Source organism: Anopheles bellator, chromosome 1 (assembly GCF_943735745.2).
Source record: "Anopheles bellator chromosome 1, idAnoBellAS_SP24_06.2, whole genome shotgun sequence".
Taxonomy (NCBI): domain Eukaryota; kingdom Metazoa; phylum Arthropoda; class Insecta; order Diptera; family Culicidae; genus Anopheles; species Anopheles bellator.
In genome coordinates this window covers 46,336,942-46,364,520 of record NC_071285.1, presented here as the reverse complement: position 1 = coordinate 46,364,520, position 27,579 = coordinate 46,336,942, and the positions used below count along the sequence as shown (strand labels likewise).

At 51.4% G+C, this 27,579-nt stretch overlaps 4 protein-coding genes across 5 annotated transcripts; 3 read left to right on the top strand and 1 right to left on the bottom strand.

Annotated features, from left to right (window-relative positions):
• The first annotated feature begins 427 nt into the window (after window positions 1-427).
• LOC131205298 (uncharacterized) lies at window positions 428-3,481 on the top strand. Its single transcript, XM_058197336.1, has 3 exons — window positions 428-644; window positions 3,042-3,258; window positions 3,334-3,481. Exons 1-3 carry the CDS (start codon window positions 428-430, stop codon window positions 3,479-3,481), a joined length of 582 nt encoding a protein of 193 aa, XP_058053319.1.
• A 501-nt stretch (window positions 3,482-3,982) lies between these two features.
• LOC131205424 (protein tumorous imaginal discs, mitochondrial) lies at window positions 3,983-7,026 on the top strand. Of its 2 annotated transcripts, XM_058197512.1 has the most exons (6): window positions 3,983-4,412; window positions 4,526-4,734; window positions 4,810-5,417; window positions 5,487-5,766; window positions 5,832-5,895; window positions 6,451-7,026. In XM_058197512.1, the coding sequence occupies exons 1-6, from the start codon at window positions 4,223-4,225 to the stop codon at window positions 6,621-6,623; spliced, it is 1,524 nt and encodes a 507-aa protein (XP_058053495.1). In that variant the 5' UTR covers window positions 3,983-4,222; the 3' UTR covers window positions 6,624-7,026. The 2 variants fall into 2 exon arrangements, with proteins under 2 accessions (XP_058053495.1, XP_058053494.1); XM_058197511.1 differs by lacking the exon at window positions 6,451-7,026 and having other exon boundaries at window positions 5,832-6,362.
• On the bottom strand, window positions 6,701-8,751 carry LOC131205425 (DNA repair protein complementing XP-A cells homolog). The gene is made up of 2 exons (XM_058197513.1): window positions 8,731-8,751; window positions 6,701-7,663 (listed from the first exon to the last, which is right to left on the bottom strand). Exon 2 carries the CDS (start codon window positions 7,636-7,638, stop codon window positions 6,811-6,813), a length of 828 nt encoding a protein of 275 aa, XP_058053496.1. The 5' UTR covers window positions 7,639-7,663; window positions 8,731-8,751; the 3' UTR covers window positions 6,701-6,810.
• LOC131205423 (lysophospholipid acyltransferase 6) lies at window positions 8,532-27,231 on the top strand. Its single transcript, XM_058197510.1, has 5 exons — window positions 8,532-9,101; window positions 23,128-23,351; window positions 23,434-23,773; window positions 23,859-23,997; window positions 24,077-27,231. The coding sequence occupies exons 1-5, from the start codon at window positions 9,003-9,005 to the stop codon at window positions 25,465-25,467; spliced, it is 2,193 nt and encodes a 730-aa protein (XP_058053493.1). The 5' UTR covers window positions 8,532-9,002; the 3' UTR covers window positions 25,468-27,231.
• The last annotated feature ends 348 nt before the right edge of the window (window positions 27,232-27,579 follow it).

Genomic DNA, 27,579 nt, shown 5'->3' with positions numbered 1-27,579 from the left:
ACCGGCGGCCCGTTTCTTTTGGTTTTGGGCCCCTTGTTTTGGCCCACGCTGCCTCCAGTGGGCCTGGCCGGCCGTCAGTTTCGTATCGGACTGTAACGGCAGCGGACGCGTGCGTGCTTCGAACTCCAGCCACTGGGAAGCTTCTTCTCGCCACTAGGGCAGGTTTACTTCTTGTGATTGGGAGACACCGATTCCGAGAGGCGGCGGTAAACTGGACACTGGTGCCTTACATAAGCAAGGAGACACACTACTTGCATCGCAACCCAGGGGGTTCCAGTGCGCGAGTTTCATGAAGGCGCTTTAATTCGAGAAATTCTGTCACCACCCAATGTGTACTTAGATCAGTGCAGTGCTCCTGCGAGTGTGTTAGCGTAAAATAATCCGAATCAGTGTGTCTGTTGCCCGGGAAACTGTACTGCACGCGAAGATGAAGGTCCTCAACAAGCTACCGGCGGCCGGCTACCTCTTCCTGTTCGCCATGCTCGCCTCGAGCGACCTCGACGAGAGGCGGCAACGTCAGACAGCCGTCAGGGCACAGGAACCGTTGTTCGAGCTGCCAGTCCAGCTGATCGGTTTCCCGGTCATCATTCTCTCCGTCCGGTTGGCCAACTTTGCCAAAAAGCTTGCCTACTCGCTCAACCCAAGTAAGTGCTACTGGTGCTAGTAGAAACGACAGAGTTACTACCAGGGGCGGGGGCACCTTTGAAGGGGCCGTTAAATCGAATTTCTTGTTTCTTTAAGGACGCACCGACCGAAGGCTGCTAAGGCCGTTTAGAACAAGCCGTGGCAAACTACTAGTGGGGCAACCTTCGCCTCCCGCCCGTGCGGTTAATAGAAGCTCGCTACGAAAAAACACGGCCTGAAAAAAACTAGAAACCTTTACGCGCGGTTCGGCCGCTTTACGTGCGCAATCTGTGAAGGTGAAATTTTTGGATCCCTCCGTTTGTCGGACTCAATCAACACCTTGGGTTTCGTTTTTTTTTTTTTTCGTGGCGTGTTTGTTTCTTGTTTTGTGGCTTCTTAATGGCGTCCTCGTTTGCTGGATTTGCCATGCATCGAGGAGCCCATCCGTCGTGGAGCAACTTCTCCAAGGTGGACTACCTGTGTGGTGCTTTGGTCACTCCATTATCTAACACTCTTCGGTTCTCGGCAGATGCCACGGATCCCTACTGGGACGCCACACTCGACGGAGCCTTGAGGAGCCTCGCCGAATCGTTTGAACAACGTGACCAACTTCACATCTGTTTGTCGGTTCGCGTTTTTTTTGCACCACTCCCCGTGCGCCGACAATCTTGAGGTACAACAAGAGAGAGGTTCGACTGGCTTACTGACTCACTGACAGGCGGCGCGAGCGATGATGAGTAGGTTGCCCGACGGGCCCGAGGTTGACCACTTGACCCACATTTCACGGACCACGGCAGGCTCCGGGGTGTTACTCACTTACGCTTTTCTTTGCTCTCTGCGCACGCGCACGCACCTGGCCCCGAGGCGGAATATTCGAGTCCCGTTGCAGCATGCGCGGGGCGGCGTCCGTCATGTTTCGGCGGCGCCCGCGATAATGATACCCCAGCGCGCGATGGCGGTCCGATGCCATGAACCGTTGCGTGCGCCGACATGCACGAACCGCTAACCGCCGCCAACAAAGTGTTTCGAAATGCCGAACTGCCCAAAAACCGTTGCCAAACCGTGCCACCCATACCACGAGCGGGACGGGCGATTCGCTGGGCGAAGATCTCTGGATCTCTGACCCTATTCCGTCCGTCCGTGGATGATGGAGTGCCCGTTTAACAATGCCCCACAACTACCACCACCACTGCGTAATCGCCACCGTAAACGGTTCAATGATATAAGCAATTAAAATAAGTGACCCCCTCAACGGAACGCAGAATCAGAACCGTTCGTGCGATCAATCAACAGGCAGGTGGAGGCCCGTTAATTAAACAACTATGCCAACCATCCTTTCGGGCGAATTTCATGTTTGGCATGAGGCAGTGCCCGGCCAAAATTAAAAAAAAAACGGTCGAAAAGAAAGTCAAAAAGCGGAGCACGGTGCAAATTCAGCGTTTCCCGGTAATGGCGCCCATTGAATCGCCCCCTTTCTTCCGCGAGTGGTCCGACCTCGAATCCGTTCGAAATTATCGAGAGAAAATTGATTGGCACTGTCGTTAATCGTTTTTGCTTTCTTTCGTGGATCGGCCAAACGTTGCGGCCTGTTGGAAATAACGGGAGGTGGCAAAGAATTAGCAGCCATTAGTATGTTTGTACCGGCCCATGGATTGCTGTCAATCCACGCCATCCGTTGGCCATTAGTGCCGGCACAGGTGCCGCAGCGCCCGTGATTTATCTGCGACGGGCGAACCAATAACACATTAACCAAACGTTGCTGGCGGATCGAATGTCCTCCGGCGTCACGCGAGTTGCTGTCATTTCCTTATTCACTGAGCCCTGAGGAAAGAAAGCGAATCTTAGCTCCCGCCTAACGAGATGAGCGATCCAGCGTCAAATCCGCAGTACCATTTGCCGACACTAATTTCTCCACCCGTTTGATCCCGTGGATCGACTTTTTTTGTTTTGCTTTCTACGCGGCTCGAAAAACGGGCCCCTTCCAGGCTTTGATCCCGGGCCGTAAAATACCGTGTCTCGGTTTTGGTGTTGAAAATTGAAAAGACAGAAAGTACCCGCGAGCGCGTGTCACGTAATCGCGTCAAAATAAGAGCATTGCATAAATGTTTTAAACGGCGCGCCGTTGCTGGATCGAACATGCGCGCGCTGAAAAAGAATTAGTTGCTATTCGTTTCGTCCCAACGCTTTGCCTTGTGGCCGTCGTTATGGCTAGGGTATCCCGGGTCCAGTTCCGTCGCTTGCAGCTTGTATGAGTCCTCCCGGGAAGATCGTTCGGCTTTCGGCTAAAAGTGAAACTGGTTCCGGGAGAATCTTGGGAATGTGCAGGGAAAGCGTGGGCCCCCGTGTTAGATGGCAATGACCTTCCAGTTGATTTTGATTGCATTCTTCTCTCCCACACGACACGCACACCCGCGCAGAGACCTATCAGTCGCGCAGCCGCCGTGAGACGCTGTCTGGGACGACGCTAGAACCGGAGCAGCTTTCCTGGCTGGCCATCGATGTGGCCCAGGCGGAGCGGCGCATTCTGCACGAGTTTGGGCCGAAGGCGTGCATCGAGGAGGAACCGTGTCGCATCCACGCGGTCAGCAGTGCACGCATGGACCAGTACAAACCGGATTGGGACGACATTCTGAAGTAAGTCGCTAGTCCGAGCGCTCGACAGACAGGGTATCTAATTCCTTAACCCTTCGTTTCTCTTGTATCCCGCAGAAACTACAAATCGCAATCCACCGGCATGAAGCAATGGTACCTGCTGTCCGTCTTTCTCGGTGACTATCTGCGGGATGTGCACTTTTGCAAGCAGCTAGCGAAACGGTTAGACTGCAACCGATACCAGAGACCGTTCGTTAGAGACTGAAAAGCAAAACCCGTTAGTCAGCGTGGAAGCGAAGTTAGATAGCAAAGATCTTTTAGCCAGTAAGCCGTGTTGCGTTCTGTACATATAGAGACCCAGGATCGAAGAAGGTTATGCGAATAAGTAAACAAAGAAATAAATCTAGATATTAATAAGATGAATTTGTTTTTTTTTCTGTTTGACGAAAAACTAACGCTCCACTCAATCGGCCAAATAGGTTGGTAACGCGTGGGAAAAGCTGCCGATGTAAATTGAACGCTGCTTTCAACTCATTCGCTGATTTGTTTATGTCAACAAGCGTTCCAATACTTTTCTTTTAAAAATATATCAATCTGTTTGTAAATGATTTTTAAAATCGCCGGCACGTGTTTTCCAGCAGTCACCTTGTGCGTCTTCGTTCTTCGCTGCTGTACGTACCTTGGGTGCTGGGCAGAGAAACGTCAAAATCCGTCCGGGGCAAAACAACAATCGAACCACCCTGTGCGCCAGCTGTCAGTGCCTCGCGCTTGAACAGTGCCGCCGCGAAGAAAATAGCGAAATATGAGAGAAGAGTTTAATACAAATACAGAGAAAAGACAAAAATACGGCCGGAAAAGCGTTTTAATCGTTGCTCGTTAATGTAATAATAATAATACGTTAATACGGTACTATAATACGTTAGTATAATAGGTTACGTCAGCTTCTGTGTGCAACGCCTTGAGATAGTGTGCGCCGACCGTGCTCGAGTGTGAAAATCGGACCACAATGAGTTCGCGAGGTATTTTGCAGGTTTTCTCACCGAAAGGCATCGGCTTTCTGGCTTCCGCCGGCCGGTTGCCGGGCCGGACGGCGTGTGGCAGCACCGCCCACCCGCAACAGCACCGACCCTTCAGCCGACATCTCTTCACACCGGCCGCCATCCAGCAACCGCTAGGAAGCGGCGAACGTTCCAGCTGTGAGTGACGGGATTACATCATGCATCTCCATCGCCATCCCGACCGAGTTCCGGTTTGTAACCCGTTCCGATTGTTTCTCGCCCCCCTTTCTTTTGCCCACTCGGCGGCGCAGGTCCCACACTGCGGAACTGCAGGACGTTTTACACTTCAAACATTCTGCACAAAAAGGACTATTACGGTACGCTGGGTGTGACAAAGAACGCATCACCGAAAGAGATCAAAAAAGCGTACTATCAGCTGGCGAAAAAGTACCACCCGGACACGAACAAAGACGATCCGGATGCGGGCCGGAAGTTTCAGGAAGTTTCCGAAGCTTACGAGGTAATGGCCGTCGGTAGGGGTTACATAATTAAGCATAGAATAAATCAAACGATTTGTTTACACACCCATACACAGGTGCTGAGCGATGACACGAAACGGCGCGAGTACGACACCTTCGGACAAACGTCCGAACAGATGGGCCGCAGCGGCGGTCGCCCAGGGGCCGGTGCTGGACCGCAAGGATTCTCGCAGAACTGGCAGTTTCGGTCGACCATCGATCCGGAGGAGTTGTTCCGGAAGATTTTCGGTGACGGTGGCTTTCAGTCAGGTTTTGACGATTTTAGCGATTCCAAGTTCGGGTTCGGCGGGGCACAGGAGATCACGATGAACCTAACGTTCGCACAGGCCGCCCGGGGGGTGAACAAGGACATCGACGTGAATGTGGTTGACACGTGTATGAAGTGCAGTGGTTCGCGCTGCGAACCCGGTACCAAACCGGGCAAGTGTCAGTACTGCAACGGCACGGGTATGGAAACGATCTCGACCGGACCGTTTGTGATGCGATCGACGTGCCGCTACTGCCAGGGGACCCGGATGTACATCAAGTACCCGTGCCTGGAGTGCGGCGGTAAGGGTCAGACGGTGCAACGAAAACGGGTTACCGTACCGGTGCCGGCCGGTATTGAGGACGAGCAGATGGTGCGCATGAACGTGGGTAGTAAGGAGATTTTCATCAAATTCCGGTAAGTGTAGCCCCGGTAGCCCCGATAGCCGATTTACTTAGGTCGTTTTGTTTCTCCTCCAACGCGTAGGGTAGAGAAAAGCCGCTACTTCCGACGGGACGGAGCCGATGTGCACACGGACGCGAGTATCTCTCTGTCGCAAGCGATCCTAGGAGGAACGATTCGCGTCCAGGGTGTGTATGAGGATCAAACGATCCAGATCGCACCGGGAACGTCCTCACACACGCTTATCAATCTCTCCGGCAAGGGGCTACGTCGGGTGAACAGCTACGGTAGTGGCAATCACTATATCCATTTGAAGATTCAAGTACCGACCAAACTAACCCCAAAGCAGAAAGCGCTCATACAGGTAAAGAAGGCCCGCGCATAATATTCGGTGTGTTATTGAGCGTTTTTATCATTTGCTGTAAACAGGCATACGCGGAACTGGAAGAAGACACACCTGGACAGATAATGGGAGTTACGTTCAAGACCGATGGTAAGTCATCCACGTCCGATTCGGGCTCATTCTCCTCCTCTTCCACCTCCGCATCATCCTCGTCGTCGTCTTGGTCTTCATCGAACGTGTCCGAAAAGTACACGCAGGGCGCAAGGGACGAATCGTACGGCGACTATACGACGCACGATAAAACCGAAACGACGAGTTACCGGAAGGAGCAGCTAGGGTCAAGATTCTACTTTTCGCTCGGTGTCCTGATCGTCCTGGGATGGTTCAGTTATTACATGTACCATCAGAACCTGGCGCAGTTTGAGCGCGACCAAGAGGAGGCTCGCGAGCGACAAAGACAGGACCAATTGTACGAAAAACTCAAGAGTCCGTTCGACGGAACGGTGTAGAGCAGGAATCGAGCTAGGCCTGAAACAACAAACATCGATTGTTAAGTGGAGTTGAGTGAAAAGGACAATAAATTGACCATTCTCGACGATCGTTAGCCAGAAAACCGGAACGCCCTTAACAATCGTTGTTTGTTTCTTTTTGTAAGCCGATCGGGCGATTAATTCTGAAACGGCGTTTCACTTTCCCTTTACGCAGGTGGCAAAGTGTGCTACGCCGAACCGCAAGATTTGACCGACATGGTGCGAGAGGCGCTGAAGGATCGCACTAAGCTCCCGACATCCTCCAGTAGCGACAGTGATAGCAGCAGCGAAAGCCAAGCCAAGCCAAAGGATGAAGAGGCAGCAGCAAAGACCCGAAGCAGTAACTGAGCCTTCAGCCCATCAGATGGGCCTCTGTGTCCTGATTCGGATTAGCAAAGAAACCGATGCCACGAAGTGCGTAATCTTACAATTATCTGTTTTAATGATAATTTCCACAGGAAAAATTAACATGGAGAGATAGAACACGCATTCGCATGACGGAAGCTTAGTACTAAACCGAAACCCGCAACCGGAATCACATCTTCTCGTACGTTTCCGAATGTCCGCAGGTTTCACAAGTGCGTGTGTACGTGTCCTCCGCTTCGTTGTACACCTCGGAGTCTCCGAACTCGTGCACGTGCCCCTGTCCCGTCTTGTCGTACAGGCTGCTTCGCACATCCATCCGCAGTTCCTTGAGCCGCTTGTTGTACTTCTTCACCTTGGCCACCTCGCGCTTCTCTTCGCGTTGTTCCTTCTCGCGCAAAAGGTTCTCCTCGCTGCCCCAGACCTCTAGGGCGCGTTTTTCAATCTGCAGGTGCAGGTACAGCTTCATCTCGCCCCAGCGCACATTGTGGGGGTTTTTGCGGCATACGAACTTCAGCACCGGTTCCCGCCGGTCCAGATCGCAATCCTTCAGCAAGTACTCCTGTTTCGCTTCGGTGCGCGTAATGAGCGAGTGTTGGCCTTCATTATCGCGGCACGCATCACACACCGCATAGTCGAACGTGTTGAGCAGATAGGAATCAGCAAACCGATCTCCGCACTCGACACACTCATCGTACTCGACCGGAACCGGGACCGCATCCGACACCGGTTCCTCCGTCTGCTGCTGCGCGGCATCCGCACCCGTGCGCTGTTCAATCAGGAAACCACCTCCACTATCGATGTACTTTGTGCCAGACACCTTGATCACGTTGTTCACCGACAGTGCCGTCTCCTGGCGCTTTTCAGCACCGTACGGGTGCGTGAGAAGGCGCGCCTTTCGCAAGTTGAGTGCTTTCTGCCGGTTTTCCTCGATCCGCTCCCGCTGATAGTCGGACAGATTTTCCATTCCATTAGACGAGCCTGCGACGGGATCGGTCATTTTGTTCCCTGTTGTTGCGGGTCGCCTGGAACCAAAATCCGCGGAACAACAATGAGAGATGAGAGAAACACGAAAATGCACGCATGAGCCGCACGGTGAGTAATCAGTTCAAATAATCGGTATTTTAAATCAAGTCGCCACGATTTTGCGGCGAATTTTGGGTTGTATTTTCCTACTTTTTACGACTAACACAACACGATTTGCACAATGATAAACGGTGAAATATTTCACCGCTTAAATATTTCACCTCGATGACAGCCCAGACTGACAGAAGCCAAAACGTGAGAGAAGTTTGTCTCGACTGTCATTCTCTCGAAAGCCACTCTTTCTCTCCCGAATAAAAAAATCCGAAAATCCCGAACTCGAAACGAGAGAGAGAGAGAAACTTTTCTCTCTCTCTCTCTCTCTCTCTGCGTTCCTAGTCTCTGTTAGCAAAACTGGTGGCGCCATCTCCTGTCTCCTGTCAACAAACCAACAAACGTCATCTGCAAAAAGAGATGAAAGAAGCTTCAGGCTCAAAATCTCTGTGAAACATTTTGCACGGAACATTTTGTCCGTGTTTCTTATTCACGGTCGTCGGCGGAGGCTCCCCCGGTGACAACCCGCGTCGTGTCCCACGAATGTGCGTGATCGCGCGTCTGTGTTTTTTTCATTGTAATGTGGTACCGTTCGTACTAAGCGTGTCCCAAGTGATCCAGTGTCCTCCCGGTGTCCTGGGCTGGCCCTCCTCCCCCCCCACACCAGCAGCAGAAGAGAGCGGTCACGAAAATTCCCCATCGAGGCGAGTGGATGCGAGAAAAACTCGGTCCGATACAAGCAAGTGAGGTGAGCGTGTGCTTCGCAGTGTTTGACGACGCAGATCGCAAGGCAAGGGATCCCGGATCAAGGGACGGGAAAGAATTTAAAGTGAAATTCGAAAAATGTTCGCTCTCGGTATGTGGATTACATAAAAATTGCTTCAAGTGAAGCTCCAATGGAAGCTGTGATTTACTGAGCGTGTGAGCGTGAGTGTCCATCTGCGGATCGTGCTTTGTCCCAGTTCTGCTGACCGCCCTAGTCCATTGTTTTCACGTCCTCTCGGGGGCCATTTACCTGTTCGTGGTTCAGCTGCTGCGTGGGTCACGGAAAGAGAGCCACAGTGTGTGAGAGAGGGAGAGAGCGCGACGCTAGAACTCCTGGACCAGAGGACGCATTCGTTCGTCATCGAAAATCATCCGATCCGTACCGGCTGTACGCGTGGGTGTGTGCGTGTTGATTGAACGAAGCAACGGTACGGAGCAAAGAAAAGAAGAGCGCCAAGGCGCCTCCCAACTGTCCGGCGGCAGCGCAGCATCCTAGAATCTCGAAGAGTGCAACAACACAAGATGCAACAATTGGCGAACATCATCGGGGCGAATGCCTATTACGACGGAAGCCGAGTGTTCACCTGGCTGGCCGAGATGTGCGGACTATCGGTCGATTTGGTGAGTCAGATATCAATTTTGCTCTTGTACCTCTTTCAGTCATCTGCGGACAATGACACTCCGAAACACGGCTTGCGTCATGTTTTATTTTGCTTTCAATTCGCAAAATTGGAGGTAAATCGCCCCGCGAAATCCTTGCGACCCCCACCGCGAAACACTCTCCTTTTTATCTTCAGTGTTTGCAATGCAGTCATTGATTTTTGATACACTTCGCGGTTCGCGCGGCCAATCAAACCGACACGCAGAGACCCCATCTATCCCCGATTTTTGCTGTACGTATTTTAGCATCGTCCTTCGGCGCCTGACAGAGTGGAGCGAACTCTCCGCATTTCATTATTTCTGGCCGGAAATTGTTTTCCATCAGGTTTGGAATGGAACCTCCGAAAAGCCCCTTTATCTGGGTGAACTCGAAAACGTACTCGTGGAGTGCCAAACTGATTACGGTATCAAGCATGACGATGATGGAGGTTTGTTAGCCCCCACGCGACGGCCCCCCCAATGACGCGTTGATCCTGGGGTTTGGTGAAACAATGATTCGGGGCGACATCGCCCCAACCCCAACAATGAATGGCCAAAACCGGCTTTCTTTTGGTCCGCCCTATCGCGCCGGCCATCACACACCACCGACAATCTATTAGCTGCTGATATGGTTAGACTGAGGCCATCCGGCACCCAATTGGCGCAGTTTTGGTTGAGATTTCTAGCGTAGTCATCGAATGGTAATTGTTTGTACCCGAATGGTCCGACGGGACGTATAATCAACCGCATGATAAGAAGCCGACGGATGTGGGCACATTTACGATCTTGAATGACGGACGGGAGATCAAATTGATCTTCAGAGGTAAAGATGATATCGCTCCCGGTACTCGTTTTTTGCACCTGAATTCACGCTTGCAGGACACAGCTCTCTGGCCACCTGCAGGATTGTTTGTTTGAAAGAAATTAATTTTCCTTTCAACGGCGCCCCACAGCGAATGGAAAGTTTTCGCCTTTGTGTCAGGTCCGATCGATGATGTATGTCCTGTGTCGCGCTCCAGTCACCTCTGCTCATCATCTATTGCCCTTTGTAATACCTGCTGCTGCTGGTGCTGGGCTTTCTTTGCCAAACTGACTCACAAAAGAATTGTCCCCAGGGGGTTCCCGGGACTTATCGCGATGCCTCGCCACCGGGAAAATGGCGCGCCACCTTGGTCATGCTTTCCCCGGTCGTTTTCAATTTATTGCCTTACAAAGTAATGCTCCGTAAACTTTCGTCCTGTGCCCCAAAGGGGCATGGCCAGGCTCAATGATTAGGCTACAATATGTTGACAATAGTGTGTCACAAATGAAAGAACTCTCACCCCGCGACCAGTAAGTTAATTAACCCGCAAGCCGGCGGCCACTCTATGATATTTATTTTTTTAACATTTTCCACCCTTTTTCCTAAGATTACTGTCTTGTCATTGAGATAGGCAAAATTGGACAAAAAACTGTCCACAACATGCGCGGCGCATAAGGAAACCGCGGGCCACGACACACGGTGACAAAGTCACCGTTGGGTACCTTTTCAGAGTCGTCGTCTGGCCTTCACCACCTCTGGTCGGATGGACACTTTCGAATTTGGTCTCGGTTTTTGACCTTTTCATCCACTTTGCCCGTTAAAATTAGTTTAATTTTGTTTCATAATTCTGTCTTTTAGTTGTTCTATAACGGATCATTCAGAAGCTTTCGATGAATGTGCTGGTTAGAGAGAGGGCACCGGTGACGGGTCATTTGCCAGCGCGAGGATCGGATTACATCATCACCACCGGGCTTCATCATCCCCGTGTCACGTGATCGTGCGCCTGTTTTGGTTTCGGTGCCGAGATAGGATGACATTGGCATGTGCCTGTGACCGCCCGGAGTTGATTTGTTGTGTCGATCGCCGCCGCTTGCGCCATTGTTTGGTGTGTGGCAGCACCACAACAATCCTTTAACCCCCTCAAGTATGCGAATTGACATTGAATTAAAAATAACGCAGCTCCTCGCGTGGAGAGTTTCAACACACTCTGTGCAGCATAAATGGAGATGTATGTTTGGGTGTTTTCTAGTTCTTCTTAATCTTCTTCTGTTGGCCCGATCCGAGGCGTACAACCCACCACATCAGCTGTTTCGGTTTGGCTCAATGTCGGCCAACCGTGCTGATGTGTGGTGGGTGCGTTGTGTCGTGGATTGATTTCCATCGTTTGACGCACGTGTATCGCATGCTGCCGGTACTGGCCGGTAGTCTGCATACAGAGAGCAGGTTAATGAGCTAACGTAATTATTTATCAATTAATTGCGAACGATATAGTTGATGAGATTCGGTGAGATAATTTACTTCTTGCAAGAGAACCTCTTTGTTTTGACCGTGTGATTCTCGGGCATGATCGCCACTGTGAATGTCACCTCTAACTACGCCTAAGTCCGGATGGAAGAGAGTACACACGTTTGTGACACGTTTTACGGCCATCGCGCTAATTTCCCAGCAATGTTTTCGCGGTTTGTGGCCGCTAATAACAACTAATCCCCCCCCCCTACGTGTGTGTTCCAGGTACGGCCACTTTAAAGGGCCCCATTTCGGGCACTTGATCTGCTTTTAATTGTTTTATGTAACAAAAAGGCCCGATTTAATTACGCTCTCGGTGTGTGGTTGAGCAGCAGCAGCAGACCCCGCCGCAGAGTTTGATGCTTATGCATTAGGCCACGAAATTATTCGACGGTCACCAGTCCGTGCGGCGGTGTTTATGAGCACACATCACACGCCAAGGTCAAGTGGTTTTAATTTTGCATGGTCGCTTTAACACGCGCCCCATCAACCGGAGCCGCCAATTAATGATGCATGTGAGCGGCTGGCGGGCTGCTAAATGTTGTAACCTTCCCCAGGGGGTGCACTAAATTACCATTACCAAAAGGTCCCGCAAGTAGTCTCCGGAACGGGCCAAAATACGTATACCGCGAGGCGTTACTGAACGCTCTCCAGTCCAGCACCACCACTACTCGCCTAGGCGCGCACCGGATCAACATTATCGCGTCGCTGATTTTTTTTGGTCCGCGACTAGGTCAGTCGACGGAAACCTTAGCCCACCGGGCCAATCGTGGATGAATGCTGCTAAGCCGACGATAAAAACAATCTAAAGCCGCCAAAATCGTGGCCTGATTCTCCATTTGCTGGGTGTGTGCGTGAGGGAGCCTCTAGGTAAGGTCGATCGCGCGAACCGCGGTGCCAAAACAAAGCGCCCAAAGTGGGTTTGTTTGTTGCCGCGTTTGCAGGTGTGCGTTGGTAGGTGGCCTGAGCAGCGCTTTAAACCCGCGTCCAGCTAACCAGTCAGCAGCTGGAAGCCCCAGGCTCGGGAGAGGGAGAGAGAGAGGGCTAGACAAGGTGACGCGCGGTGTCGGTAGTAACCGGAGTGTGTGCGTATGATGAGAAGTCAAGAATTGGTGGGGAAGTCGCACCGTTAGTAGTGCTGCGGTTTGCCTCCAGCTCGGCGGTAGTGCGTTGTTCGGTGTTTGTCCCTTCGCGATCTCCACCACAAACTTTCCGGCCCAGTTCTCTAGTGTTTTTTTCCCCGCAAGTGCAGTGCAAGCCATTGTAAGATCGGATTCTGCCCTTTCAAGAAGCTTATTTGCGGCAACAAATTCGCCTGACACCGTCGTGTTCCGCCCGTCCGTCCTGATCGCGTCAGATCGAATACGATGTTTATACACGCTTCCGATCACCGAATGGCCGCAGTTTGGACGTTTGTTTCTGCGCAATCCGCAGCCACCCAGTAGCTGTGTGGCCGCTAGGCGGCTTTAGTGCGCACGAAACGCCATAATTTAATCGATGACATCATCATCACTCACCACTGAATAGCGAGCGCAGGAGTCGCCGTCGCCGCCGTGCTGTGTCGCCTCTTCTGGGGTGGCTCCTCTGGGGCCGCCGTCGTTCGTTGCGCGAATTATGCGTGCAACGAGCGCGTTTGTGCGGGGTTTCCGGTTCGAATAATTTACACTTTATCATCGTTTCGCGTCCGATTTACTTTGTCAGAGCCCCACCGCGTGGCGGAGTTTGTGAAACTCTAGCTCCTTGCCTTTTTGGCCAAAGGATGGTGGCGGCTTCGGTGTGGTTTGCTTCGGCTATTTGTGGACAACCAATTGGCGTAAATACCAGCGCGATTGTATTCCATTAGAGACGTGGGTCGTTGTGTGTTCATCTTTCGTCCGTGCCCCCACGACGGTTGTTGAGTCTTTTCCTTCCAAATGGCACTAGTTTAGGTTGTGATTCTCTTATGCACACTGTTCGTTGTTATAAAGTTAACTTCCAGTTCCCGGCGACCCTAGAAGGAGGTGGTCGGCCACTGCAGTAGTATTAAGCCACTCCTGTCCGGGTTCGCTTTGTCCGCAGGAATGGTCTGATTATTCCATCAAAGCGCAACTCTTATCAAATCACACATCATCACCAACCGCCATTAACACTTGTCGCGATCTTGTTGTTTGTTTGCGGGATTTCTGTCTTATCGTTTTCCGATATCAACTGGTTGTTGGTTGGCAGGCACCCCGGGCGCCGGTTCTTTGTTCCGGAGCCGGGAGTCGCCGTTGGTTAAAGGGCCAAAATCGCCATGCGAAAATGTGTGCGTGCGTGCCTTCCGGAAAATAAGCAATAGAGGAAAAACAACGGCACGTAAAGATTAGCTTCTCAAACTGCCAGCCCGACGGTGCGGCACGAAAAAAAGGTCCCGGAGCTGGCGGGAGGGCTCTCCCGCTATCGATAATTGGCAAACACGCATCTTATCGGAGGGCTCCAATCTTAAGCCGCAGCCCCCTCCCCATCGGATGTTGTCGGTCATCCTTCTCCATTTTGTTGTTGGCCGGCCGCGTTACTTTTCGGTTCACTCTCGTGTCTTTCTTTTTCGATCCGACCGAGGACGAGGGCATTATCCTGGTTAATCACCAGCGCGTTTACGCACTGGCCCGACCCGACGCCAACCGGGGGTTTTCGATGTCTCGCCGACGACGCCGCGTGTGAAAGGCTCTCTTCCTGTCTTCCCGATCGCTCATTCGGCTGGACAGAGGAGTTAATCTACTCGTCCAACTGGTGATGGCCAAGGATTGTTTTTTTTGCAACGAATCGGATTGTTTAAGAAGTTAGCCAAGTGATCGCCAATGGCAGTATTTTGTGCCGGCAGTAGTCGGTCGGTTGGTCTTCGATTTTGCGTTCTATTAATACGAGTTGTGTCCCCGTCATCGGTTTCTGAGTCATGCCCCGTGTACAAGCAAACTGCTGCTTGAGAACCTCCTCCAAGGCAAGATGCGTCATCACACATGGCACACGGACATGGAAATGTATATCCTCTTTCTCCCGGTTGGCTTACGCGATGCTTGCGACAGGTCGTATCCGCGAACATGTTTCTCGATAACTATCGGATATTAATACTTTTCTCCGAATATTTTCCGACGAATCTCCTTAATTTACTTCACATTCCCTCGTGCCGCTTCCCTGCCGCACTTTGCTTGGCTTGTCCGATTGCCGATTTATGCCGCGACATGACTTCGAAAATAGACCGGCCAAAACAAGGAGGAGTGCTATTGGGTCGACGGACGACGCCATGCCGTCGTGCCGGAGACACCCATAAACAGAAACTAGTTGAATATTTGGAGGCTTCCACCAGCCCTCCCGCCCCCGGATCGCTGGTGTCGCATTGCTTCGGCTGTCTACCGGGTTCGGGGTCTGGCGTCCGGTTTCCTGAATTTATCAAGGCGCCACAACCGCCCACCATCCCGCCACCAGGACGGGCGAAAGGGCGAAGGATTTCGGGAAATCGTGTTCCCATTGTGGAGAGAAAGCGCGATGCGATGGAAAAAGAACCAAGTCACGAAAGCGCGCCAAGGCCACGGCGGCGCGACTCGTACACCGCCCAGGATTTGTAATGGTGGCCTCTGCCCCCCACATGAAGGACCTGTCCGCCGTCGTCGTAGTCGGTTCACAAATTAAGGGCGTTAAAGAAATGTTTATCGCCGTTCTACGTCTCGTCATTGGCGGCAGCGGACCATAAGGCGGGATTTCAGTTCTCTTCCGTTTCTCACTCGGAACGTGTTCCTTTTGACCTTCGCGCCTTGAAAAGGGGGTGAAGCTTATCGATGCCCAAGCCCACAATTAAGCACTGGGGGGAAAAAGGACACTTTCGTGGCCTGGTGCGCTTGGTTCCTGTGAAGTGTCGGACTCTGAAGTGTGAAGCTCAACCATCGATGGTGGGCCTCCCGTTCCACCTGTGTGCCCTGTCCGACTATAGATTTAACAATCATTTGAAAGCATTTAGCCGGATGAAAACGCGTGTTTGTGAGTGGTGCGTGATTGACGCCACGCCGGGTGTGTTACGCCGCTCCTGCATAATAACGCCTTTGAAAGCCCTTCAGTGCCGTGATGGAGGCGCCTTCCGGTGGCGATTCGGACGGGCGGGGGGCATGTGCTCAGCCGGTGCATTGTCGGCCGGATGGCTGTGGATGGAGATTGGATTATCGATTAGTGAAATAGGTCAATCGATTTGCATGCGTCCGCGGAGAAGGTATTGCGAGGATTCGACCGACCGGCGTATTTTTGTGCACCGCGGAGCGCAGTATATTGCGCCCGGATGGTGGGTGCGCCGCCGGAGTAGAACGGTTTGTTTTGAAAGTCCGTCCAGTTTTGGCCGACTGGCCCGGTGGTGGTCCCGCCCTGAGCTACCCCCCGCGGGCTGTTTGTTAGCAAAAGTGCAAATTGAAAACAAATTTGCGACCCACATCGTGGACACTCTAGAGAGGCTCTATTAAATGGCGACTTCCTTTCCATCTGGGTGCTGCCCTAATTCTCTTCGGGGGCCAGTGAAGTTGGGATCTGAACAGCCTCGGCGCGGAGTTTTTGGGTTGTGCAGGCGGTGCCCTAGTTTTCTGTGGTGGGCTGTTTAAAAATAGAACTTTACATTTTCGATTGTGGTCGACGGTAAATTTAACATACTTTCTTTTCATTTTTCCGATTTAACAGCATTCGAGGATGCTTGAAAAAAAACAAATTTGCTCTTAGCAGCTTGAGTTGTGCCTTAGTTAACTGTCCTGCAATAATTTTTAAAATTTACCACAGTAGAATGGGAGTTCCAAACCCAGGGGGAGACGGAGTTCTCCGTGGATCGGTTTGGTGTTTAACATGAAGCATGATGTCCCGCAGGGAAGACACGGTTCCTTCGCATTGACGCTGCCAAGCACGAAGACATCCGTGTGTGTCGAGCAAAGCACCTTAAAAGCACCTTCTTCGGGCGCCGTTCTTTCGTTCGGTTCACCAAATCAAATAATCAACACGCGTGCACAGCGAAAGTGTACGGTCACACAGGATTAATCTTCATTATTGCGTTTCATCTTACGCGACCCCGAGTCCTCCGCGAAGGTCCTGGGGTCGCGAGGCGTCCCAGATTTGTCTGGAAAAGGATGGCGGGCCAACCTCTGTGGTTGTTGTTTTATTTTCCAGCAACACGCGCTGTTTTTCCCACGGAGAAGCAACGGACGACGACAGCCGGTCCGGTGGTGGGACCATGAAACCGATACTCTCCTTCTGCGGAGCGCTTCCCTCCTCCAGGCGAGGAACAATCAGCAGTTCTCTAGTCGCCACGGGATGCGAAAGTATGTGGTTTCCTTCTGACGTGTTCGTTTATTGTCGTCGCTCGCTTGTGGCGCGCCCTGGGCATTTTCTCCTTCAAAAAGGTGAAACTTTATCTTCCTCCCTTTCTCTCTCCCCCTCATGTTGACTCTCAACACGTGTGCGGAAAATTCTGATGAAATTATATTTTGGGGACCCCAGCTAGCAGCTTCCCAAAAATTCTCAGAATCCGACGGTACAGGACCGGACTGCACTGTTCGCCGCCACGGTTACACTGGTTGCTTCATTAGATTTGTCAAGTGCCAGCCCTGTCCCTGTTGCGCTCCTCCGATTCACTGCCCACATTTGCTCGGTTAACGCGCATCGATGGTCCGATCGATTGCACCACGGAATAATGAATAAATGCATAATTCTCTGGCCCACTGGTCCGGTCGCTCCGTACCGTACCAAAATGTGTCCGTCTGAATTAGAATTACATTATGTTGTTGGCATCGGGCACCCGGTCCTCGGGAATCACGGTTCTTCAAGCCTTCGCCTTGATGTTTGTGCTGAATGATGAAAGCTCCGGACAAGCTCACTCTCTCTCTCTGCCAATGTAAGCTCCTTCGAAGACGACAGCGATCCCCTCGTGATGTTGATGTTCCGTGCGGTAAAGGTGCCGGCTGATGCCACTGATGTTTTCTTTTGAACTCTCGTCCAGCAAAAGGACCGCGGCCTGCCGAATACGGAAACGAAACTGAAAGGCCCAAAAATTAGCACCCCCCCTTTTCGAGCGATCAGAAAAATGGTCGCCAAATTAACAAGAGGAAATCCCAAACACTTTATTTTCGTTCGACACGCAATCTCCAATGGCGACAGACTAGATGACGAATGGCGCTCTAGGGGGTAGCAAATAAATTAACGGCACAACCCGAAAAAAAAGAACGATTCTCTACAAAACTAGGCGCCCCCCACGTCCGTGGAGGGCGACAAACTTGTTGACTGGATTAAAATCTTTTATTCATTGCCTTGGTTGGGTAACGGAGTCAGGATCTGGTCGCTGGAAAAGGGTTGCCATAGTTGGTCATTTTTGCGACTCCTCGAACTCTCCGCTTCAGTTAGTTTGGGACCGTGCCCCGTGGCGTTGCCTGTTGATGTTTCATTCAACCCGCATCCCGCGCGAAGTCATGAAGCGAAATGGTGTTTTCTGTTGTTGTGGTTCACTGTGTGGCATATTTACAAAATTCGCAATTCAACGGTCGCGCGCGGACAGAGAGAGAGAGAGAGAGCGAGAGAGAGCCTTCGCTACACACCATGCATAGTAAGCGTTTTAACCTCCCGGGTGTTGGCCCCTGCCCCCGGAAGTGGGCTCCGTATCCTTTGTCGGGTTGGCTGCGATCCCTCCGGAATTACTGCTGGCGCGCGCGCGCGTCAGTCAACGCAATTTGGTCGCCCCAATTCCTCTCGGACGGTCTCGGAGCTGCAACAGATACAATTAGACGGGAGAGGCGCGCCGGGGACGTGACACTTGTACGGTCATTACTACGGACGGACCGCCGTGGACCGGTGGTGCCGAAGGTCCTTTTTTTCCGGCCGCCCAGCCAGTGGCCAATAGTTTTCGCCTTTTTTCTCCCTTCCAAAATGGGAAATTTGGACGCGTAGCAGCGGCCGACAGCATTGCGATTAGATTAGCAAAAGTAATTAAGATCCACTCCCACCGGTCGGTGGGTGAGTCGGCGGAGTGGGCAGCGGCAGCAGCGTCAACGTTTGTCGCAAGGCATTACTTTGCTTGCTATCTCTTTCGGGTTTCGCTTCTTTTTCCTCGCGTTAGCATACGCCATTAATTTGATGAGGGCGGGATGTGTTTGTTAGTTAATTTGTTGGGTTGTTTGACCGCTGTGATGAATTAGCTATAATTGACAATCAAAAAAAAGGAAAGGTGCGTGTAAATAAAAATAGATATTACGTTATCCATTTTTCATGTGGATCCCATTTCATAGCATGTTTTTTTTCCTGGAACAAGCGATGAAATTAGCGCCAGCTGTCGGATCAATCCTGTAAGATTTATTTTTCGAACGTCTAACTGTCGCCTAAACGTCACGTTTCCTGTCCCTGGCGATTGACTGCTTATTTTCTACGTTATAAACTACACTCCGTTGTTGGGTTGTTGGGTTTTTCAAAATAACGGCTGGAGATGCTGTGCCACCTCGAATCTTCACCGCGCTATGTCCGCAAAGACCACCTTTATCAATATTCAATAGGGACAAGCAAAACAAAAGAAGTAAAACACTTGTTTTGATTCGATGGCAGTACGCCCATAATTTTCCCCGTCCATTAACAATGCATCTGTCCCCATCAGACCCTTGAACTACAAACAGCACAACAATAATCACAATCCAAAGCATTTTTTGTTGTACCAAACTGGATATGGTCGTTGTCCTTGTTGTGCCATAATCGCAATGAGTTTCTCAAATAGTTTTAATCCTGCAATTGCCAATTCTCTGTCTTTTCTTAAAAAGTCTTCTCTCTCCAGCACAACTAACCTGCCGAGGGCATGGGCTTAAGTTGCATGCGGAGTCATAAACCCAAGTACCTCAACTCCGAACATTTTAGAACCGAAAAAGAAATCCATTTGTTGGGAAGCTTTTGACAAAATCGATACAACTGTGGCCGGCCCCCCGGAGTGTGGTGTGCTGGTGTCGGTTCCGCCACCATCGAATTGCTGGGAATTGGCCCACAAAGAGCGAAAAAAAAAGCCGAACATTTTATTCAATATTTATATCCAATGTTTATTTGGCGCTATTTTTATGAACCCACCCACCGCCACCGCCGCTCATTCCTTTCTGCCGGCATTCGATTAAGGACGACACACGCGCTCCCTCTCTCGGGCACCGCGAGCCTTCTGTATCCTGCCAAATGCTTATTTTGGGCTTTATTTACAGGCGGCTGCAGTTAGAAACATTTGGGACAACTACCGAAACACTCTAACGCTTACATTCCCGCGGGGCGGGTCACTTCTGTCCCGCAGCAGCCCCCGCTCAAACGGGTGTTGTCCAGTTGGATCCGCATTCCGCACGTGTTCACTTTGAACTTTGTACCGTGCCCCGGGTCCGGTTTTTGGCCCCCCCGGGGGGTCCCAATTCTATTCCCAAAACAAGGACACCCTCTCCAGCAGGGTTTGTCGCACGGCTACTTCCGGGCGATTCATTTTGCCTTTTTCGTGTCCTTTGCTTTGAACTTTCACCGGGCTCTGCGGCAGAGAGTTTGCTACAAATGTGTTCACCTTTTCAAGTGCGGCCCTCGTGCTGTCAGAGCCCATTCGGCCGGATTGCGGCGGATGCCACACGAAATTTGCGAAACTATCGACGAAATCGGGCTTTTCGCACACACGCCACACGTCAACAGCGAGCGTCGGGTGGAATGCGGCAAACTCGCGATCATTTTGATAGCACTTGACACCGGCTGGCATGTCGAGTATTGTTGGCTGCCACCGGTCTATGCCAACCACACACAGAGCCAGGATTCCCCACAATCGCGGTGGCGTGGCCACTATTGATTCCATTGCTCAATCACAGGCCCTGGCACAATTGGATAAGCAAACGACGTTGGGGACCCGCAATGTTAATAGTAACCGGGGACCGGGACCTCAACCCGTTTAAACATACCCAACTCTGTCTTGTTGGCAGTACTCAAAAGGCGACATCCCCTCCCAAAACACTAATCCGTTTCGATTACAAATGTCTCGGGGTGTCGGTTACAAAACGATTCCGATTGTTGTGCCATTTTTTCTCCCGGAGAGACCGTCGCGATGCGAACCGTCTGTTGCTGGCCAATAATAATCCGATGATGACGAGAAACGGTGTTGACCAACCAGTTCCCGTTCGTCTTCGCGTTCGCGGTTTGTCACTCGAAATCAATGCACACCCCCTCTCGAAATTAAATAAACAGAAGAGGAGCCAACGAAAACCGGTCGCTTTCGCAGTGTCACTAATCCGTCGTCCGCGTTCCCCTTCACTCGCTCAAGACGGAGAACAACGACGCCACCCGGGGGGCGGAGTGAGTTCTCTCCGGTTAATCGGGACAGTCGATGATGAAGAACGGCTCCCACTAGCAGCAACCGGCTCCGTTGGCCTTGAGCCTTGAGTAGTGACTACTGGGAACACGGGCTTGCCAAAAACAGAAAGCATAGTGCGCCATCGCTCCTACCGGCCGCGGTAGATAGTTGCCGGTGTGACCTAAATTTCGATGCCATCGCTGCTCCACTCACTGCTGGCCGTCAAACCATGGACCATCAAGCGGAGCTGCTACCGGGCGAGAGTGTGCTCCCGTTGCACCGGATCCGGGCCTTTTTGGTCGAGACTGGAGTAATAAAATACGTAAGTGCCTTCGAGATTCTTAACACTCCAAAACACGTCTCCTGTTTCTTCGAGGAAGCGCGATCAGTAGGGGCGGACAGATCAGATTTGCACAACCGGCTGTGACCGGCGTGTGTGGGCTGGGCAGGGAAACTGGTTCAAGGTGACGGACTAGGCGTGCCGTTGCAGCTCGCCGCCACGGTTACGTGCGCCGCCGCCACCCCTTAAACCTGCTTTCTTTCTAACACGTGCGCGTGCTGCTTTTGCGCAACCACGACCCAGCGTGGCGGCGGTATGTTACGGTTGGATGGACTCTGAGGTCTACGATCGTGTGCGGGCTGGGTATGGTGATCAGACCACAGGTGCACAGAGAGCGACAATGGAGAAACCCTGATTAGAGAAACCGGAGGCACAGCACGGTGCTGTTTGCACTTAGATACACTGTGCATAGATCACGTTCACGCGGTTCACGGTCATGGCCAATGCGCTGTTGTAGGGTCCCCTCGCTGTGTGAGTGGTGTCGATGAGACCTTTCAAGACGCCGATTCCGCTGCTGCTGCTGCTGCCATCTATCCAACGAACCCTTCTGCGCATGTTCGCTGAGCTTTCTGAGCCGGAAAAATCTGGATCACACTTTTTTTTTTTTTGTGCCAGAGAGGCCAATTCTTCACGCTCGATCAGTACTTAACTACTGGCTTATGAGCTACTGTAACTGCTGCTGCGAGTTGATCGATCGGCTTAGTTTTATTTGCACCTTGACCTCTTTGACCCGAAATTTATGTTCAGGTTATTTTTTTCTAAAATTACAAATTGCCTAAAAATTACAGCATCCTAAATGAGCTTGATCGTTAGCAAAAGTACGTTTCGCTTAACACTGTAATTAAAATATAATTAATCAAAAATCGACCACGATCAGGATGGCTCATGGCGGTACAAAATTATCGTCTTAATGTTGTTTCTGTTTTTGCATAATAATAAAACCATTCATTTTTACTGCTCTGTCCACCTTAGGTCTCTACCAGCTCGGTTCTGAGTTTCTCGCCAAGCAAACATTTCATTTTCATTTGCGGAAACTGCAATGTGGTCTCTCTAAATAGGCAAATAGGCGAACAGAGACCAGTTGTTTACGAGAGAGAGAGGCCGCCTTAGGCCGATGAAGTGGATTACGCAAAACGATGGTGTCCGCGTCCGTCTAATGTTTTGACTACCTCCGGTGGCGCAGTCGTGGCTGCCGCAGAGCTGCACCCATTATAGAATTATTGCCCCCCTTTTTTGGCACGAAATCGAAACCGATCCCGACTGTTGTGTGTACACTAAACATTCATTAACTTATGGGGCGCGGTTGGTCGCTTGCCTGCCAATTGCAACCTCGAGCAATTTGGAAGTGCATTTTCTGTGACCTAAAACTCACCCCCAAAAAAAAAACACAAAAGCGAATTGACCATTTTATCACTTCATTCATCCCGCTGGCTGGTCTCTTCAGTCTTGATTAGATACAAAACCGAGCATTCATTCATTAGCATCGCAATGATTACGAAACAACAACCCCTTTGAATTAATTTGTTTAATCTACCATTCGTGGTGCGGTCGAGGACCCTGGGGAGGACCACATGTCGTCGTTTGAGGGAGACCGACCCCTGCCAGCAAACAACATAATCCTCTCACTCAATTGGTGGTATTCCAGCAATTGGGTTAAATCTGGCGCGATTTGGCTGATTCTGTTTGTGAAATTTATACAACTGTGGCCTATCGCTTCACCACGCTTTGGCTCCGAGAGCTCCGCCGTTGCGCGGTGTGTATGGCTTATCATAGAGGCCGATTACGCGCAGCCATCACGCCAGAATCTGCCTCACACCGAACATAAACTGGAGCAATCTGGGTGGCACCTCCGCGAAGTCAAAGAACTTCCAATCGGGAATAACACCCTTACGAAAATCTAGGCCTTTGTAGCTGCCCTGGTTGGAGGTCATTTTGTACGGCTGATAACCGACCAAACAATAGAGCCTCGGATTCGAAATGCGCAATGATGGGGTCTCTGTGTGCTTGGTAAATAATAAATTTCGTTTTTCCCCGATTTTCTCGCCCGCAGGTGAACTTCCTGATCACGCAGTTTCTGGCGCTGATCCTTGCGTCCACGTTCCGCTCGTACTTGCACCCGTCGAAGGTGTCTGCCAGCACCCGGCACGCCATCGGGCTGGTGATCGGTCTGTTCTTCGGTTACTTCTGCTTCGGTCAGCAAGCGATCCATATCGCCGGCCTGCCGGCCGTTTGCTATGTCGTCATCCGCACGCAAAATCCGCAGATCGTGCAGCGGTAAGATGGAGGCGCCCGCAAGGCGCCGTATCTCACACACTCCTCCGTCACAATCTAACGGCTATCCTGCCCCACTCCGTAGACTCGTCATGGTCGTGGCCCTCATCTACCTGTCCTGCATCCATCTGCACCGCCAGTACTACGACTACGGGTCGTACTCGCTCGACATTACCGGTCCGCTGATGATCATCACGCAGAAGGTGACGAGCCTGGCATTCAGCATCCACGATGGGTTCACGCGCGAGATGAAGGACCTCACCGCGAGCCAGCAGCAGCACGCCATCCAGAAGCTACCGTCGGCGCTGGAGTTTTTCTCCTACACCCTGCACTTCCAGGGCCTGATGGCGGGTCCACTTGTTTTCTACAAGGACTATATCGACTTCATCGAGGGCTGCCACATCCTGAAGCAAGCGTCCGCCAACGTGAGTATCATCGCCGAGCCTGCCCAACACACAGGCATCATGACGGAAGGAGACCGCTGAATAATGACACGAACTTCTTTCGCAGGCCAATTACGATATCGACAAGAAAATCGTTCACGAACCGTCGCCCGTGAAAGCGGTGGTCAAGAAGGTGATCGCCAGCCTCGTGTGTGCGCTGATCTTCATCAAGTTCGCGACGATCTATCCGATCAAAACGATGAAAGGTTCGAAGGTTTCCAGCTGCCCTCCATTTCGACTCTGGCCTGTCCCTGTCTTAATCCTGCCTCTGTCTGCCTGTTTCAGATGATGGCTTTATCGAGAGTGCCGGCTTTTTCTACTCGCTGTGGTACATGATGATGGCCACGACGGCGGTCCGATTCAAGTACTACTTCGCCTGGCTGATGGCCGACGCGATCTGCAACAATTCCGGGCTGGGATTTAACGGGTACGACGAGCGGGACGGTGTGACGCCGCGCTGGGACATGCTGTCCAACATTCAGGTGCTGGAGTTCGAGTTCGGCACCAACTTCCGGAACTGCATCAACGCGTGGAACGCCGGCACGAACCGCTGGCTGCGCATGGTGGTGTTCGAACGCGTCCCGAAACGGTACGGCACGCTGCTCACGTTCAGCCTGAGTGCCCTCTGGCACGGCTTCTATCCCGGTTACTATATGACGTTCGCCACCGGTGCCCTGATCGTGGTGGCGGCTCGCACCGCCCGCAAGCTGTTCCGGGCGCCCTTCCAGCGCACGGGCACCTCGCGCGCCCTCTACGACGTACTGACCTGTCTGGTGACGCGCGTCTTCATGGGCTACGCCACGTTTCCATTCGTTCTACTCGAGTTTAAGGCTAGTCTTCGTATGTACCTGAATGTGTTTATGTGCCTTCATCTGGTCGCTATGATCACTATGTTTGTTTTATCGAAATTCGTACCGCGCGGGACTGCCGGCGGCAGCACTCGCGCCCACGCAAAGGTTAGGCTCGACGACGAAGCTTCACCGATGATCGATCCCGCCGCAGCCGTCGGTGAGCTGCCGAAGAGCACGCCCGTCGCCATCGAATCCGAAGGGATCCGTTTCCGGGGCGAGAACGGTCGACGGGCGGTTGTGCCGGAGTTGTCCCACCCGGCGGCCGGCAGCGTTGACGCTGTGAAGAAACCTTCGCCCGGCCAGATCACCGCAAGCGATACCAGCATCATCATCAACTACACAAACAAGACTGACGAACATTTGCTGTCCGCAGAGGACAACAACAACAGTGCCACTTCCACCACCATGAAACCACCGGGACCGCCACCGCCACCGCCGCAAGCCGTTGTCAACGGCAAGAGCCCGAAGCCTGCCCGCGAGCGCATCAAGGAGAAACTGGAGCAAGAAACGCGCAACCTGGAAGAGTTTATCGACAAGACGGTGACGGGCTTCGTCGAGCTGAAGGACGATCTGATGCGCATGAACGAGCCCAGCACCATCGGTGGGCTGTACATTCCTCGCAACGGCGGCATCGCGATTGGTGTTGGTGGCGCAGGCGATACACTTATCGTTAACGGGAACTCCGGATCCAACGGTACCACCCTTGGCAGCGGCAGCACTACCAGCAGCGGAGCGTTTCTGAAGAAGGAAATCGACGCCCTGAACGCGGCCGTACAGCAGGCGAACGTGTTGCCGGCGGTACTGAGCAACGGGCATGCCAAGTAGGGGACAGAATGCAGCACAGCAACAGATATATTCTTCCCAGATGGCACCACAGTTTCCTCTCTCCTCTCTCACCTTCTTCTTCTGGACGAGGACGATCCGGACCTCGACCGGAGCGCAAAAGGTACGTAAAGTTTAACATTCTTCTTCCGGCCGCTCTCTCTGTCGGTGGCACACACAACGGTTGACGGGGTCGCTTAAAGCCCCTTCGTTTGCTCCGCGTCGCCACGAGTCACCCTCGGAAGTGGTGATTCCTTCACGTTCGTCGTTTTGCAACCATGTTATCGATCCGCACGCACGACCCAAAACGCTGCATGATCGATAAACCTAAAAAAACCTTTTACTGGTAAAAGCGGGAACCGAAACCAACGGCAGAAAGGCGACGAAAAAATCTATCTAAAAACACTAAAACGACAAGCAAAATTTGCTTCGAGATACGATCGATCGGCTGCGGGCGCGATGATCGGTAAATGTCGGTGCACTGGGCCCTCAGTGGAAGGATATATTTTTGAGACAAGAAAGCACAGATCACCGCTGTATATTATATTCATATTCGATCGTGTGTCGGCCAACCAACAACGCGCCGCCGCCGGTACTACTTACCAAAAGTCAACACTCCACTTGCTTCCAGTGAACTGGTGTTCCCCAGCGAAGGACGTTTCTAGTTGCTGCAACCACGTCGGTGTAGAAGAAAGTGGCTCGTGCTCCTTTTTGGTTCCGTGAAAATATTCTGAACATCATATCAATGTATGATCTATATCTATCCACATCTACCTTTTAAGTGTACTCAACTGGCGCGCTCGTCCGGCCGAGCAGGTAATTTAAGATTTTAACAAAATTGTGCGTAAATTGAGTTTTAGAATCCCCTACTCGCTTCCTTTACGACGATGATGCTTCCAAATTAGTGTGTCCATGTGAGATTATTCCTTACCACCGTGCTGCTCTTCCAGTTCCGCGCTCCATTTTGGATGCTTTTTTATCTTTAAACACCCTCAGACATTGCTTCCAAACACGATCGCGAGGATCGCGAAAGGAGCTACCCTTGGCTTCGTATTGACAAAGAGAGAGAGAGAGAGAGAGAGCGCACATACCAAATGTTTCAAAAGAGAGCGAGAGAGAGAAAGGGGGAGGGAGACAGAGAAACAGAGATTATTTTACGTTTTTGTTGTTGCCTGTTGTCCCCGATCCCCAATTATGGTGCGATGCGCTTGCTATTACTTAGGTTAGATAGGAGCCAATTAAAACGGGAGAAAGGAGGTGAAAGAGGACACACAATAGTGGCAGCCAGGACCAACAGCCACCACATACGTGCCCCGCGCTGACCACCTGCAAACCAATATGCGGTCCAAACTAACCGCCGCCGCTGCTTAACCTACTACAGAACCTGCGAAAGGCGCACCGAGGCACAAACAAAAACGAGTTCCTCAAGGGAACAATACTATAAACAAACCACAAATACCGTAGAGGACACAAAATAAGGCGGAGGGCTAACTGAACATACAAATGCATACAGCAAACAAGCGCGCAAACAAGAAAATGTGACTACGTTTATTCCTTTCTCAATGTCGCGGATTATCATGGGCCGCCGCCAATGGCGGCTAGTAAAGGGTAGATACAAAGTATAAGAGAGAAGGAGAAAGAGAGAGGGAAAGAGTGTGTATGAAGAGCACCGGATGAGCGCAACCAACCAATGTGTAGTCGAAAACAGCAAAACTATACAAAAGTATAATGGAAAAACAAAACCAAGATAAAACAAAAATCTTTTTGTAGTAAACAATTATAAAATAAAATTTAAAAAAAACAAGAATCAAAAATGCCGCGTGCATAGGTGGCCGTGGTAAAGAACTTCCGGAAAATCCGAAAAGCAAGCGGGGTTTTCGGTCGATCCAAGGAAACCGCCTCTTTGCTGTTCTTCGCTGCCATATTTTGTCGTCGCTACTGACAAAATATAAATTTTCAATTCATGTTTCCTTAGAATTAGTATGTGAGTAGAAAATTTTCCCACTTTTTTCTTCTCCTTTTCTCAATGTGCTTGCTTTTTGTAAATGTATCGCATCGTTATCTTTTGCTTTTTGCTTACATGCTACTGAATGTAAGCGTTCATTTTAAGGTTCG

Coding starts and splice junctions, on each gene's coding strand:
- LOC131205298 (XM_058197336.1), top strand. CDS start 428: ATGAAGGTCCTCAACAAGCTACCGGCGGCCGGCTACCTCTTCCTGTTC. Junction 645..3,041: donor TGCCTACTCGCTCAACCCAA/GTAAGTGCTACT, acceptor ACACCCGCGCAG/AGACCTATCAGTCGCGCAGC. Junction 3,259..3,333: donor GATTGGGACGACATTCTGAA/GTAAGTCGCTAG, acceptor TGTATCCCGCAG/AAACTACAAATCGCAATCCA.
- LOC131205424 (XM_058197511.1), top strand. CDS start 4,223: ATGAGTTCGCGAGGTATTTTGCAGGTTTTCTCACCGAAAGGCATCGGC. Junction 4,413..4,525: donor AAGCGGCGAACGTTCCAGCT/GTGAGTGACGGG, acceptor TCGGCGGCGCAG/GTCCCACACTGCGGAACTGC. Junction 5,418..5,486: donor GAGATTTTCATCAAATTCCG/GTAAGTGTAGCC, acceptor TCCAACGCGTAG/GGTAGAGAAAAGCCGCTACT.
- LOC131205425 (XM_058197513.1), bottom strand. CDS start 7,638: ATGACCGATCCCGTCGCAGGCTCGTCTAATGGAATGGAAAATCTGTCC.
- LOC131205423 (XM_058197510.1), top strand. CDS start 9,003: ATGCAACAATTGGCGAACATCATCGGGGCGAATGCCTATTACGACGGA. Junction 23,352..23,433: donor AATCCGCAGATCGTGCAGCG/GTAAGATGGAGG, acceptor CCCACTCCGTAG/ACTCGTCATGGTCGTGGCCC. Junction 23,774..23,858: donor TGAAGCAAGCGTCCGCCAAC/GTGAGTATCATC, acceptor CTTCTTTCGCAG/GCCAATTACGATATCGACAA.